The 12,924-nt window shown below is 39.7% G+C and overlaps 1 protein-coding gene across 3 annotated transcripts in view; it reads left to right on the plus strand.

Annotated features, from left to right (window-relative positions):
• aff2 (AF4/FMR2 family, member 2) overlaps positions 1–5,713 on the plus strand; it is a 214,843-nt gene extending 209,130 nt beyond the window's left edge. For all 3 annotated transcript variants that reach the window (XM_074647868.1, XM_074647869.1, XM_074647870.1), the window contains 3 exons: positions 1,304–1,356; positions 3,500–3,717; positions 5,521–5,713. In XM_074647868.1, the coding sequence (XP_074503969.1) occupies positions 1,304–1,356; positions 3,500–3,717; positions 5,521–5,642 (393 nt within the window). In that variant the 3' untranslated portion in view covers positions 5,643–5,713. The remainder of the gene's footprint in view (positions 1–1,303; positions 1,357–3,499; positions 3,718–5,520) is intronic.
• Positions 5,714–12,924: the final 7,211 nt, after the last annotated feature.

Below are 12,924 nucleotides of genomic sequence, written 5' to 3' on the forward strand. Positions count from 1 at the left end.
ATACAATCTCACTTCAAAACACCGGAGCTATCCCTTTAAATAAATAGACAAGGACTTTGACATTTTGTGAAATATGCTTGCTTGCTTTATTGCTAAGAGTGAGAAGAGAAGACTGATGGCACTATCTTAGCGGTCTGCTAAATACGAAGCTTCAGCTAGCAGGCTGTTTGCATACCTGAGTATAAAGGGGAAAACAGCTAGCTTGGCTTTGTTAAAGGTTAAAACACACCTGCACATAACTCCCTGAAAAACCACAGCTTGTCATTTTTACGCTTTGGATTTTATACAGATTAAATAAACAAAATATAGCATGTTAATTATTGAGCTTTAGAGGTACTGGTTGGTATGAGTATAAGAAAATATTGATACACAAGTATCGCGATATTATGTTTTGCGATACTGTATCGAAAAATGCAACAGCAAAAATGTGACAGCATGCTGGCATACCTGGCCGCTATTCTATAGAGTGACTTCTGACATCATATGTAACTAGAAAAAACCTAAGAAATCCATTGGTACCAACGTATCAATCATTTCATACTTGGATGTCGCGAAGGAGGTTAAATATCACGCTAAATTTTGGCGAGAAAAAACTAGCATGGGGATTTTCAAAGGGGTCCCTTGAACTTTGACCTCAAGATATGTGAATGAAAATGGGTTCTATGGGTACCCACGAGTCTCCCCTTTACAGACATGCCCACTTTATGATAATCATATGCAGTTTGGGGCATGGTGTATTTGAATATTTCTGCATACTGGGGTCCCTAATCAGTCTTGGAATTACATAAACTGGGTATCACTGTAAAGCTGAGACTCTTGTGGAGCCCAATTGTATTCATGTGTGATGACGTTAGTCCCCATAGTAGCCATTTCACATCATCACTTGTTTTTACTCAGATTTTATACATATGGTGGTGTGTTCTTTGTAGTATTACAGTTTTCCTTAAATTTGAAGAAAATCGCAATATATCGCAATATATTGAATCGTTACCCCTGTATCATGATACGTATCGTATCGCCAGATTCTTGCCAATACACAGCCCTACTGGTACGTTGATTTTGTTACCTTCAGATGGAGCCAGACTAGCTCTTTCCCTGTTCCCAGTCTTTATGCTGAGCTAAGCAAACCATTTGTTGTCTGTAGCTTCATATGTAACAGACAAAATCTATAAAATACGACTTCTGGTGCATGTTACAATTCCTCCTTGTTCATTCTCTAGTCTTTATTTCCTGTATATCTACTAAAGCAGATACTATAAGCCATAAAAACATATTTTAATAAATTTGTCTTTCTGTGACCCAGAATTCAGCCAAGAGTTCCCACCAAGCGCCGTCTCCCTGGAGGACCAATGGGAAGTGAGTATACACACACACACACACACACACACACACACTCGCAGTATCACCCCCCCTCATTCACACAGATAATTGAGAATTTATAATTCATCGGAGCTCTGCTGCAAAATATCACGGCGCCCCTGACAGCCACTTGCTCAAACAAACCCCTCAGGAAGCAAATAAAGGGATTGATTTGTTGTAGATGTGAGGAAGGAGACGACTGGAGGGGCTGCCGAGTGCCGGCTGAGAAGGAGTGATGGAGGGAGTGATGATAGATGGAGGCGGAGAGTGGTGGAGGAGCTGTGGGTGTGAAGCTAATGAGTTTGGACAGCTCTGACGCTGCACAACAGCAGGACTGGAGCTCAGTGTGTGTGTGTGGGAATGAGGCACAAGTCGTTGGGTCAGCGAGGGTCAAGGCCGCATCACAGACATTACATCACTGCCAGAGCCACACACCCAGCTGTGCAAGGCAGGGGGAGCAGTTTGTACTAGCATGACTGATGTTACTATACAGTGAATAGCAGCAATGCCACACACCCTCACACATTTAACACTTTTTATAGCCTTAAAAGGATAGTTTTGATTTTTTGAAGTGGGAATATATAAGGTACTCATACATAGTCAGTGTATTACCTACAGTAGATGACGGTCAACACGCCCCCAGTTTGGAGAAACAGACAGGAGTTACCGCACAGAAGCAAAGCAATGTACTGCTGTGGACGGGGCCGGCAGCAAAACATATTTTAGACACCTAAAAAAATCAATATCAGTTTAAGTGTATGCTATATTTAGAATATTTCAACCACTTTACCCTGCACTTTACCTTTCCGAGGGCCGTTATCCATGTTCTCTTCAAAGCCACCGGACTCCTTTGACAAAAACAGTAATTTTATGTCCTAGAAAACGCAAGAGGTGCTGGTCTACCACTGCGTCGATCGGTTAGTTTGTTTGTGTTATTGTTTGACTTTGGTGAATCCAAACTAATTAAAACACCAGTCACACAATAACACAAACAAGCTAACTGATTGAGGCAGCGGTAGACCAGAAACTCCTGTGTTCTGCGAGGTAAAATTACCGTTTTTGTCAAAGGAGTCTGGTGGCCTTGCATTTCAAAAAATCTGAACTACTTAAAGGCCTGAAATTATCACTCCTTTGTTGTATTTGATATAGTTCCCTGCAAAGTCATCCAAAACAAAAAAAACTGTTATTTAGTTTGACTAATAATTAATGTGCAGCATTATAAACTTTAACATACTGTAACCTTATTTTGAAAACCAGACATAGTCACACGTGTATACTTCAGCTAACTTCACCAAGTCCGTCTCTAGCTCTCCCATCAGCTCCGTTCTCTTTATACATCCATGGTCAGCTCCATCGGGCCGTTTGAAAGCATTTAACATAAATGTCAGTATATGGGTGCTCTACAGTTGTAGCGTCGGCCGATTTGACCACAGAGATGAGTGACGGCCGGCTTGCTGGTCGCAATATGATAACGTTTCCTGTCCATAACAGAGTTAGACTGCAGCTTTAGCCATGATGTTTAGCTCTGCTTTTCCTGCAATGTGTGAAACCCAAAGTGTTTCCATATTTTACTGTATGTGTAGTGTTGACCACTTTGGATTTAATATGCGAGGGTGCAGGTTGTATCCACGCCGACCCTCCAACGTTTTCTACTTTCTCGTTTCGGCTGACTGTCGACTGTGGTTTGTTTTGGTTGACGGATATGACATCACGTTACCCTGACTAAAAAAAAAAAATTGATTCTCTGAGATTAAAGAGGCAAATTTACGAGGAGAACTCAAAAAATGTATGAGAAATAAAGTGTTTTAATCTCAGAATACGCTGTTGTACTTCCCCATACCCACTTAAAGATAATGCTTTTCTTGTTTTGTGCTGTTGACAGCAGTCAAGCTCTTTTTAGCGGTCTTATCTTTAAAAATAGAAAAAAACTAATAAAGACAGTATTCAGCAGACACATCCTCGACGCCAGTAAGTCTGTTTGGAGAATATGTAACAACTTAACTCTTGGCTGACAGACTCCAGTGCACACTTTCCTCTTTGTATGTTATCAAGTAACTCAAAGGCCCCCTCCAGCATACAGAAGCTCCCTGTTTAATTCTCATGGTGTTACTGGGACTCACTGGCTCTCTGTATTTCACAGGGTCAATGGGACTCCATCTCCGCTCTCACTCAGCCCCTCCCCAGCCAGCAGCGGAGGAGCAGGAGGAGGATCTGGAGGTGCCCCGGGCTCGTCAGGAAGTGTGGCTATTCCCCAACGGATTCACCACATGGCCGCCAGTCACGTCAACATCACCAACAACATCCTGCGGAGCTACGAACACTGGGAGACGGCTGACAGACTGGCCACTGATAGCCAAGGTAGGACTACAACTGACAAATGACTCATTGTACTAAACTGCTGTTTCTTCTTCTGCAATAGTAAAAGCTGTGCTCCAGAGGTTTTTTTCTAACACCCACCTGACTGCAGGCGTTTAGAAAAGAAAATGGAAAAGCTTTTATAAATTGGCTATATGCCTAGTCACACACAGCAGCCAGATGAATATTTATGTATGTCCAAAGAAATGTTGTGGACTATATTGCCAAGTAAATAAAAGAACAAGTGACAGTTTCGCTAAAAGCAGTTTGAAAACTTTGTTTAAAAGTGTGTATAAGACAGAACTGTTACTAATTACATTGTAAATGATATCATTCTAACAGAGAGGAATTATGTATAGAAGAGTTTTTTTTCACATGTTTAGAAGCAGTAGTCAGACATGAAATAGTCCCTGCTCATCTAGCTCCACTAGTCTTACAAACATATCAGAAACTTTTCCACACTATTCTCTGACCTAATGCATCTTTAAAGTCCTTGACTCCTTCCCTCACCTAAACAAACCACCACCATCACTGTAAAACTGGATCCACTAAACTCACCAATAGCCACTAGTTTACAATCCCACTGGTTTGAGAAAAGTTTCCTGAATTATGTCCCTTGACATGTCTTACCATAGAAAAAGGGGATGGCTTCCAGAGTTTAAGAGTGCAGTCAGTCTACATGTTCATCAGGTGGACACCCTCTCAATGACTGCTTAAATGTTCAAATTTTCCAACCGGCCATCGTCAGCCCAACAACTGCCGATTGCCGATATATTTGTGCAGGTGTGTGTGCCCTCTCACCAAAACGTCGTGGTTAGTCTTTCCTATAATCACCAATTCTGGTAGGGTAAAGTTAGATGTGACAATATGCTGGCTCTGCACTTTGTTTACCTCCATTGTTTCTCTGGCCCTGAGTGACCACTTGTAATTGGATCTTACTTCCCTGCTCTGTATGCAAAAAAAACTCATAGAAAACACATGACTACTACAGCAGACCTTGCAACGTAATATTATTGGAATGTCAGTAGTATCTTACATATTCGTCAATTTGGGTACATTTTATTAACATAAAAGTACAAGGTTATTGTGTCAGCTCTGTGTAGAGCACCAGAACAAAAACACAGACGCATCACCGACATTATGATAATAATGCACTTCCTGTGCCTAGTCTGATAGTCTATAGGCTCTCTCTCTGCCGGCTGAGCAGCAAAACTCGCTCAGAGGCCATCCTTACCATAATAACACTACTTTAGGAGCAACGGAAGTCAGCGGTTGGCGGTACCACGGTTTAGCTCTCTGCGGCTCTCGTTACCGCAGTTTCACAAGCATTCTACGGTGGCCTTCAGGTAACGTACAAACGTGAAAGGTTCTCTCTAGAGCCAGTGTTTAGTTTTTCCGTTCTGGACTACTGTAGAAACATGGCGGAGCAACATGGCAAACTCTGTGAAGCGATTCTTAGTTTCAGGTTATTACACAGTAATGAAAACATAGTTATGAATATTATATTCCATTTCTACTAATAGATCCGCCTAAATGTTACGCACTGGTCTTTTAAAGTTACGGTTGAATTTTCACAATAAATGTACTTTTACCTAAAAAACAAACAGTCATTTGAGGAAAGTGTTGTAAACCAAGTTCAGATAGTGTCTCGTTTTGGATGAATTACTGACCTGACTTTGCCTTTTCATGCCCATCAGAAAAAAACAGCCAAACTGTAGCCATGTGTTTCATTTCAGCAGCAGCAGCAGCAGCAGCAGCAGGTACAGTAAACCTCAGTAACTGTGTCTCTCCCTCACCCTCCTGTAGAGTTCTTCCAGGGGCTGGACTCGGTGATGGAGCCGTTGAGTCAGCAGAGCAGCATGACAGAGCTGGTCCGATACATCAGGCAGGGACTGCACTGGCTCCGCTTAGAGGCTCACCTGCTGTAAGAACTGGACCGGAGCCAAAATGTAAAAAAAAATTAAATGGGCCTGGGAGCTAGAACTGGGATAACAAGTGAGATGAGACTCATGACGATGCTTCGGTTCCCACTGGGATCCTTCAAATGACCCGACACCTCCCACAGTAATGTAACGACATAGACTGGGTGGATTAATTGGGCTGGAATTCACCTGCAATTAGGACTGAGCAGTAATTAAGTTTGGGAATTTCAACTGTGAATCGCAGAATACAAATTAGCACATTAAACATTTGGCTGATGCTGCCTTTTTTGGAGCAACTGTACATCAGTGCAGGTTGCTTAAATTCCTAAAGGGGCGATAGATGTTACAAACCTCCCTGAATAGAAATGAGAAGCAGAGAGGAAAGCTAAAAAATATTTTTACTAAGACAGGATCATTTTCAAAAAAAGATATGTGAGAGGCTGATGTGATTAAGGAGGCTGAAGGTAAGGAAGGAGCTCAACAGAGGCTCATCCGCTTCAGCAGTTGCCCAGAAAACGTGTCTGTGATTGGGACTAGAATTAAAGCCTCGGGCTGATATTGATCCAAGTGGAGGACCGGTCCAATCCATTAGATAAGGACCACGCTGGTAAAGGAAAGAGGCTCAGCTACAAGCACTAGAACTGAATTAATGGAGGCTGAAGTTCGTCCTCTGCTTCTGTTTCAGTCAGAAGCTTTTGATATGTATTCCTTCAGTAATTTAACAACACACAGTAATTAGTCACAGGGATACAAAACGGCTCCTGAAGAATGACTGCTGAAAAGTCGACTTCTGTGCCGTCAAATTTTACATTTTTAAAGTCATAATCTTTAAGAATTTCAACACATAAAACTACATTTTGTATACTATTTATGGCTGGCATTTACTCTGCTATAGCCACTCACTATTATACATACAACTTACAACTTACTAAGTTACTTACTTATATAAGTTACTACGAGCAGACACGGACTTGTCACCGCAGTAATGTCGGCGCCGCTAGATGGCGGAACACAAAGCGGTCGCCGGATTCGTCTATAGTAGTTTGTTTTGTCAGTGGCGGAGTCCGCCATTCCTGTGCCGGATTTGAATGGTGTACCCATACACTAGGGTTTCGCAGGAAACAGTGCACGCACAGGACAAAATATGGAAGACCAAAGATGCCGCATGCATATATGCAATGACATTATATATGTATAGTTACAGTGATAAAGACGACATCACATTAGCAATGTAAACGGATACATAAGGTGCTCTTCTTCTTCTGTTGTAATTCTGACAGAGTAGCTGCTCAACGCTCGTTTGCTGCCCCAGTGATTAATCAACGTGTCATGGAAATTCCGTGACCAGCATTATTAAGACATTCTTAGTGTTACCACCAGTAACCACAGGTGTCACTAAATCAATCATGTCTTAAGGGTTATAATTTAAAACCTGGATTTGCTTTGTAATTCTGGATTATGTTCTGGTAACCACAAGAAATTACATTGTTCACATTTATACCTCTAAATGGGGCGTTAATGCGTTAAAGAAATTTGTGGCGCTAAAACAAATTTGCGCATTATTATCGCGTTAACTTTGACAGCCCTAATATTAATACAGTAGCAGTCATACAAGGGTTTTGCCTGAATAAGAAAGTCTTACATCGGCAAAATCAAAGAATCAAAGAATAAGTGAACAAGATAATGAATTTGACATTTGATGCCAGCTTTTCATACATGACAGTTTTTGATACTCATTGCCATGGACACATTTTGGTCCAAAAAAGTGTTGAGGTATGCTACTACCTCTTAATGTAGTAGCCCCTGGTGTAGGGCTGTGACACTAACATTTTTAAAGCTTCAAATACATCTATCAGTATCAGAATAGCCTCACTTTGTCCAGCTGCCATCAAGCAACTCAACATGTGATCTGGATCAGTAGAAGCTCTCAGATCTCAGATGTACAGCCTCGAATCAAGATAACCCTAACATTAAGCTAGCTAGACTGAGGATAACAAGACCTGGTCAGGTAGCAGTCCGGGGAGTTAACAGCTCAGCAGAACAAGCACTCAATTCACCGGTCCTACAAATGAGGGCTTTCTTCCATCAAAAAAAGGCATTCGTCTGGTTCTTCTCTTACTGGTTACAGGCTTTTATGAAATTCCACTCAGTTCTACTTCCCATAGTAACCCACCCACTAAGGTGTCAAACACTTACGGGGGGAAAATACTACAAGATTCATTGTGATTTGGCTCTAATTAAGCCCCCACCCACGTACAGATCAAGTAAACGGGGTGAAAATTCTGCCCTCATTGTCAAAATATCTGCGACTTTGTACATCACTTAATGAGATCAGATCATGTGCTGGATATCTTGTAGTCGTTTCCCAACATTTGTCGTGTTGTGTTGTCAGTGTGTATACGTGTACAGCTGATTGTCAAGTCCATTTAAATCATTACCTGACTGGACAATACTGATGTTTGTGTACCATAATGTACAGACTGTGACTCCTGAAAACAGTGTTTTTTGTTTTTTAGTGTCTTGTGAATGATTCAATGTGAATGAGTGCGGAAGTGAAACAAGAAAGTAGGGTATCTATAAATATATATATGTGTGTGTGGTGTGTGTGCGTGTGTGTGTGTGTGTAAGAGAGAGAGAGAGTGTGTATGAGTGTGTGTGTCCATGCACAGGCTATGGCTGCATTTACACAGCACCAAATATAATCAGATTTTTAACCCTTTGTGGCACACAAAAACAAAAGGAGAGCCTATTGTTTCCATGTGGCTTCTCCTGTGTGCTATAAAGACTTAAAATCGGGGTTTGTTTTCATGGTGTCTGTAAATTCAGCACATCAAGCATGAGTTTTTAAGTTTTGGATCATTTGACCATCGCTGAATGTGTATGGAAGACAATGCGGATGTGAAAAGTAATTTTCACTTTGACAAAAAAAAGAAACTCAAGTGCCTCTATTTGTGTCCGGTGGGAATTGCTCTATTTATTTAAGAACAAAGAATTAATCTAAATGATTTTCCATACCATATTGGTATAAATATGAGATTGTTTTTCGTAAAATCAAATGTTTCCACAAGCTTTTTACTGGCGTTTATGACGACACCAGGGTTTGGCTTTAAGAAAAATGTGTGATTTAACGTGTCAAATTTGCATTAGTTGCTGAAGGTGTTTTTCCGATGATTTGAGCAAGTATGGGTTTGTCTGAAATGCCTGAAAAATGTAAACCATCGCATGCAATAAATGATAGCTTCAGACCAAGAACTACTTGTGTCCATTTTGAAAAAGAAAAAAAAAAACAGTCAATGTATTTCTTGTCGCATAGTCATTTACAGTGTGAATGTTCTACATCACCTGAAAATACAGAGCCGCTTTAAATGCACAACACTAAAGTTAACAGTCTGGTGGAGGTAATAAGAACATCACGTCACTTAACAGGAAAAGTTCTGACATTTTAGGAAATACGCGTTTGCAGAGTCAGAGGAGAAGATTGATACCACGCTCATCTCCGTTCGCTAAATATGAAGCTAGAGTCAGCAGCTGGTTAGCTTAGCTTAGCATAAAGACTGGAAACCAATACCAATACCTTTGTCCAAAGGTAACAAAATTCACCTACAGTACTATCACCTCTATTGTATCGAGTTAGTTTTAGGGCTGGATGATATATGTAAATTGAGTTATTACTATGTGCACAAAAAACCCTAACCCTAACGGTGGTTGTACCCTGTGTGAAACCAAGTTTCCTTGCCTAAACCTAAGTACTTTTGTTGCCTAAACCTGACTAAGTTAATATTTTCCTAAACCTAACTAAGTACTTTTGTTGCCTAAACCTAACCAAGTTGTTTTCTGTGAAGACTGAAGTTTATTTTGAAAAGACTGTATGCATGTAACGAGCGGAAATGGACACTTGTCACGTGTTGCTGGACATTCGTAGGAAAACGCTTGAAAAATGAGGAATAACTTCGCAAGATATCTTTTTTTTTTAATCCTTTCTCAACTACTGTATGTTGCACATGAAGTCCTCAAAATATGATGTTTTAATCATGATTTAGTCTTCCTGCATTTTGTGTAAAAACTAAATAAAATCGTGAATCGTTCGCAAGCTTGTTATGCTAAGCTTACGCTAAGCTTAAGCTTTTCTTTAATGTTTTAGGCCATATCGCCCGGCCCTAGTTTGTTGAATACGCACAAAAGGCAAAGCGTAAACAGGTAAGGGTCGGGCGTAGAGACTTCACAGTACACTTTGTTTTTGTACCGATTTAAAAAAAACATGTGTAATGTTATAATGTGTTAATTAGTGCGGTTTTTAATTGCTGGTACAGGGATTTTGTTACCTTTGGACAAAGTCAAGCTAGCCATTTCCTCCAGTTTCCAGTCTTTGTGCTAAGCTAAGCTAACTGACTGCTGGCTCTAGCTTCATATTTAGCACACAGACATAACTCTCGGTGAGAAAGTGAATGAGCGTATTTCCCAAAATGTGAAACTATTCCTTTAAAATGGACTCATGGTTCTTCATCTGAAAGCCTGAAAATGTTTACTAGTGAACATTTTGGATAATAGTCCAAACTCCACTCCCTGTTTAACAAAAATGCCTTTTAAACTTTATTTTTCTAATCATTTGAGGTCGTGAAGCCAAATTAGCAGTGTCCCAATGAGCCAATGAACTTCTACAACAGCCAACAAACAAAACCCACAAACTGTTTCTGTTAGACCTCAGTCGTTACAAGTCAATGGTTGATCCACAGTGTTGCTCAGTCCAATTCAATGATGTTCGATGTTGTTTTGTTTTATGGTGAAACAGTGATGTTGCTATATGGTTATTGTTCATTTCACACAATGGTCCTTATTTTGATTATATGCAGCGGTACGATATACTTATACAATGATATGCTGTAAAATGTCAAAAACATTGCATTGGTGACATCACAGGAAACATCAGTTTCATCCCACTATGCTACATGTCACATGATGGCTATGGTAAATGTTGAATCATGCAACAGTTCTGTTGACTATATGCAATGTCAGTATGTCGGTATATTCGGAGACATTTTGCAGACAGACTGCCTCAGCATGGCCTTTTATTCTGCTGACATCTTATTAAATATCTCATTAGCTCCTGTTACATTATCACAGTTGTCAACTTGTTTATCAATAGCAGCAGTGACAGAAACAACATCGCTGTTGGTGTGATTACAATAGAGAGCTAAACAGACCGATTTATTTTTTGACAACAGATGGTTACAAGCCGATAATACATTGATAATCTCTCCAGTAGTGACGAGCGTCTAATATTTGTTTGCATTTCAGAAAATCACAGATACACTTCGATTGCTTCGAAAATTGCCAAAACTGCCTGATACAATAAATCAACTAGCAGTATTTATAGGGAAGTTGTTTTTTTCTCAAATTTGTGTAATTTACCAGAGAGCTGCTTTTTTTTCTTGTTTTTGTTTTTTTCATTTGATTGTCCTCAGTTGTACCATCAGAGTCACACAACAGTCATGCAAGTATTTGAAGTCTCAATTTATCCAAAAATAATCATTTGTTGTTGTCACTGGAGGGAGACATTAATACACTGCCACTACCACACAGGTCACTTCTAGAAAATAACTGCTAACATGATACATCATGTTTTCTTATTTATGCCAAATTACGATGTTGTAACCATCATTAGTCCCTTCCTCTAGTCCCCTCAAGTTATTAGTAAAATCAACTAATGTTGTGGGAGAATTCATATCTTCAGCTGTAATCGCATTACACCACTTTGGCAAATAAGTTCTGCAACCAATTTACTGACTAGTAACAATTTACTATAGGCCTATAACTCTTAATTTATTGCATAGTACAATTTACTTACAGGAATTGTTTGTCATTTTTGGAAATATGCTTATGCGTTTTCTTTCCAAGAGTTAGACAAGAAAATCGATACCACTCTCACATGTCTGTGTGTTATACTTTCCCCTAATTAATGAGCTTTAGAGGTGCTATAGTAGTTGGATTTTTGGACTTTGGAGAGAACCAGGCCGGCTTTGTACCCCTGCTTCCACTCTTTATGCTCTGCTAAGGTAACCAGCTGCTGGCTCCGGCTTCATATTTAGCGTACAGATATGACATTGGTTTCAAAATTCTCCAATTATTCTTGGAAAGAACACAAATAAGCACGATTTCTTTAATAGGCACTTTGTATTGTAGTTGATATAAAGCTATTGCATTAGTAATGTAGTATTAACATCAAATACTGGCCATACAGAAGTCAAACATACAAATCATCTAATTAAAATCTTATCAGTAAGTTAGTCAAAGAGCTTATTTTTCAATTAACATTTAGACGGCCTATCAATTTTACAGTAAACAAGAACATTTTAAAACAGTATTATTTTAACCAGTCAACCAGTTATATTATTCCCTTTGAACCCTTAACCTCTGCCAAGGGTGCTTTGATGGTTACACACTGTCCCATGTGCAGTTATTTTTAGTAGCTATTATTGTATCCCTCCTGGGACACAACTGTGTTAAATCATGCAGGGATTCAAACATGGCCCAGATGAAAACCCATAAAACAGGAAGTTAAAAAAAAACTGTTGACTCTGAGCACGTTGGTGTTTTCAGTCATTCTGTTCCCTGCAGTGAGAAACTGTCAGCTGAGCTCCACAACTCTGAATTCTGTCCAGATTAATCTTTAAATGTGCAAAATGTAGCTGTTTTTAAACTAAGGACTTGGTTGTTATAGGGCCTGATTTTCTCAAACAAAGACAGCCTTAATCATAAACCTCTACTTGTAAAGTCTACCAGGAGACAGTATTGGTGGTGATCTACTTTGCCTATTGCAAATAAATCAGAATTCATGTGGCACTTATTGATGTTAAAATGCTACATGGCACCTCGGCTACATGGCAAGTGTTGGGCATCCCAATATGGTAAAATCAGCGTATTTTAAGCCAGAAGTTGGTGGTTTTGAGACGGGCAGCAACACGGTGCCTCTGACAGCCTGACAAATCTCTGTCTGTGGTTCTGATGTACATCACAGGCTAAACGCAACATTGTAAAGATTTCTACAAAAACAACACCTGGGAACACATTATGTCCAACATGGATCGCATTGTATTTTTAAATGTGTTGCACAACTTCAGCTGTTTTTCCGTTTCTATCAGTGCTATCTTTTGGCCTTTTATATGGTTCTTTTTTATAAATGAAGTTGTTCTATGTGATGATCAGAAGTTGTGATGCAGTTCCATTGTTTTTAAATATTTAATGTCTCTGAAATATGGATTAAAATCTGTTTGAACCAGTGGTCATGCTG

The sequence above is a fragment of the Sebastes fasciatus genome, chromosome 10 (genome assembly GCF_043250625.1).
Source record: "Sebastes fasciatus isolate fSebFas1 chromosome 10, fSebFas1.pri, whole genome shotgun sequence".
NCBI classification, from domain to species: Eukaryota; Metazoa; Chordata; class Actinopteri; order Perciformes; family Sebastidae; genus Sebastes; species Sebastes fasciatus.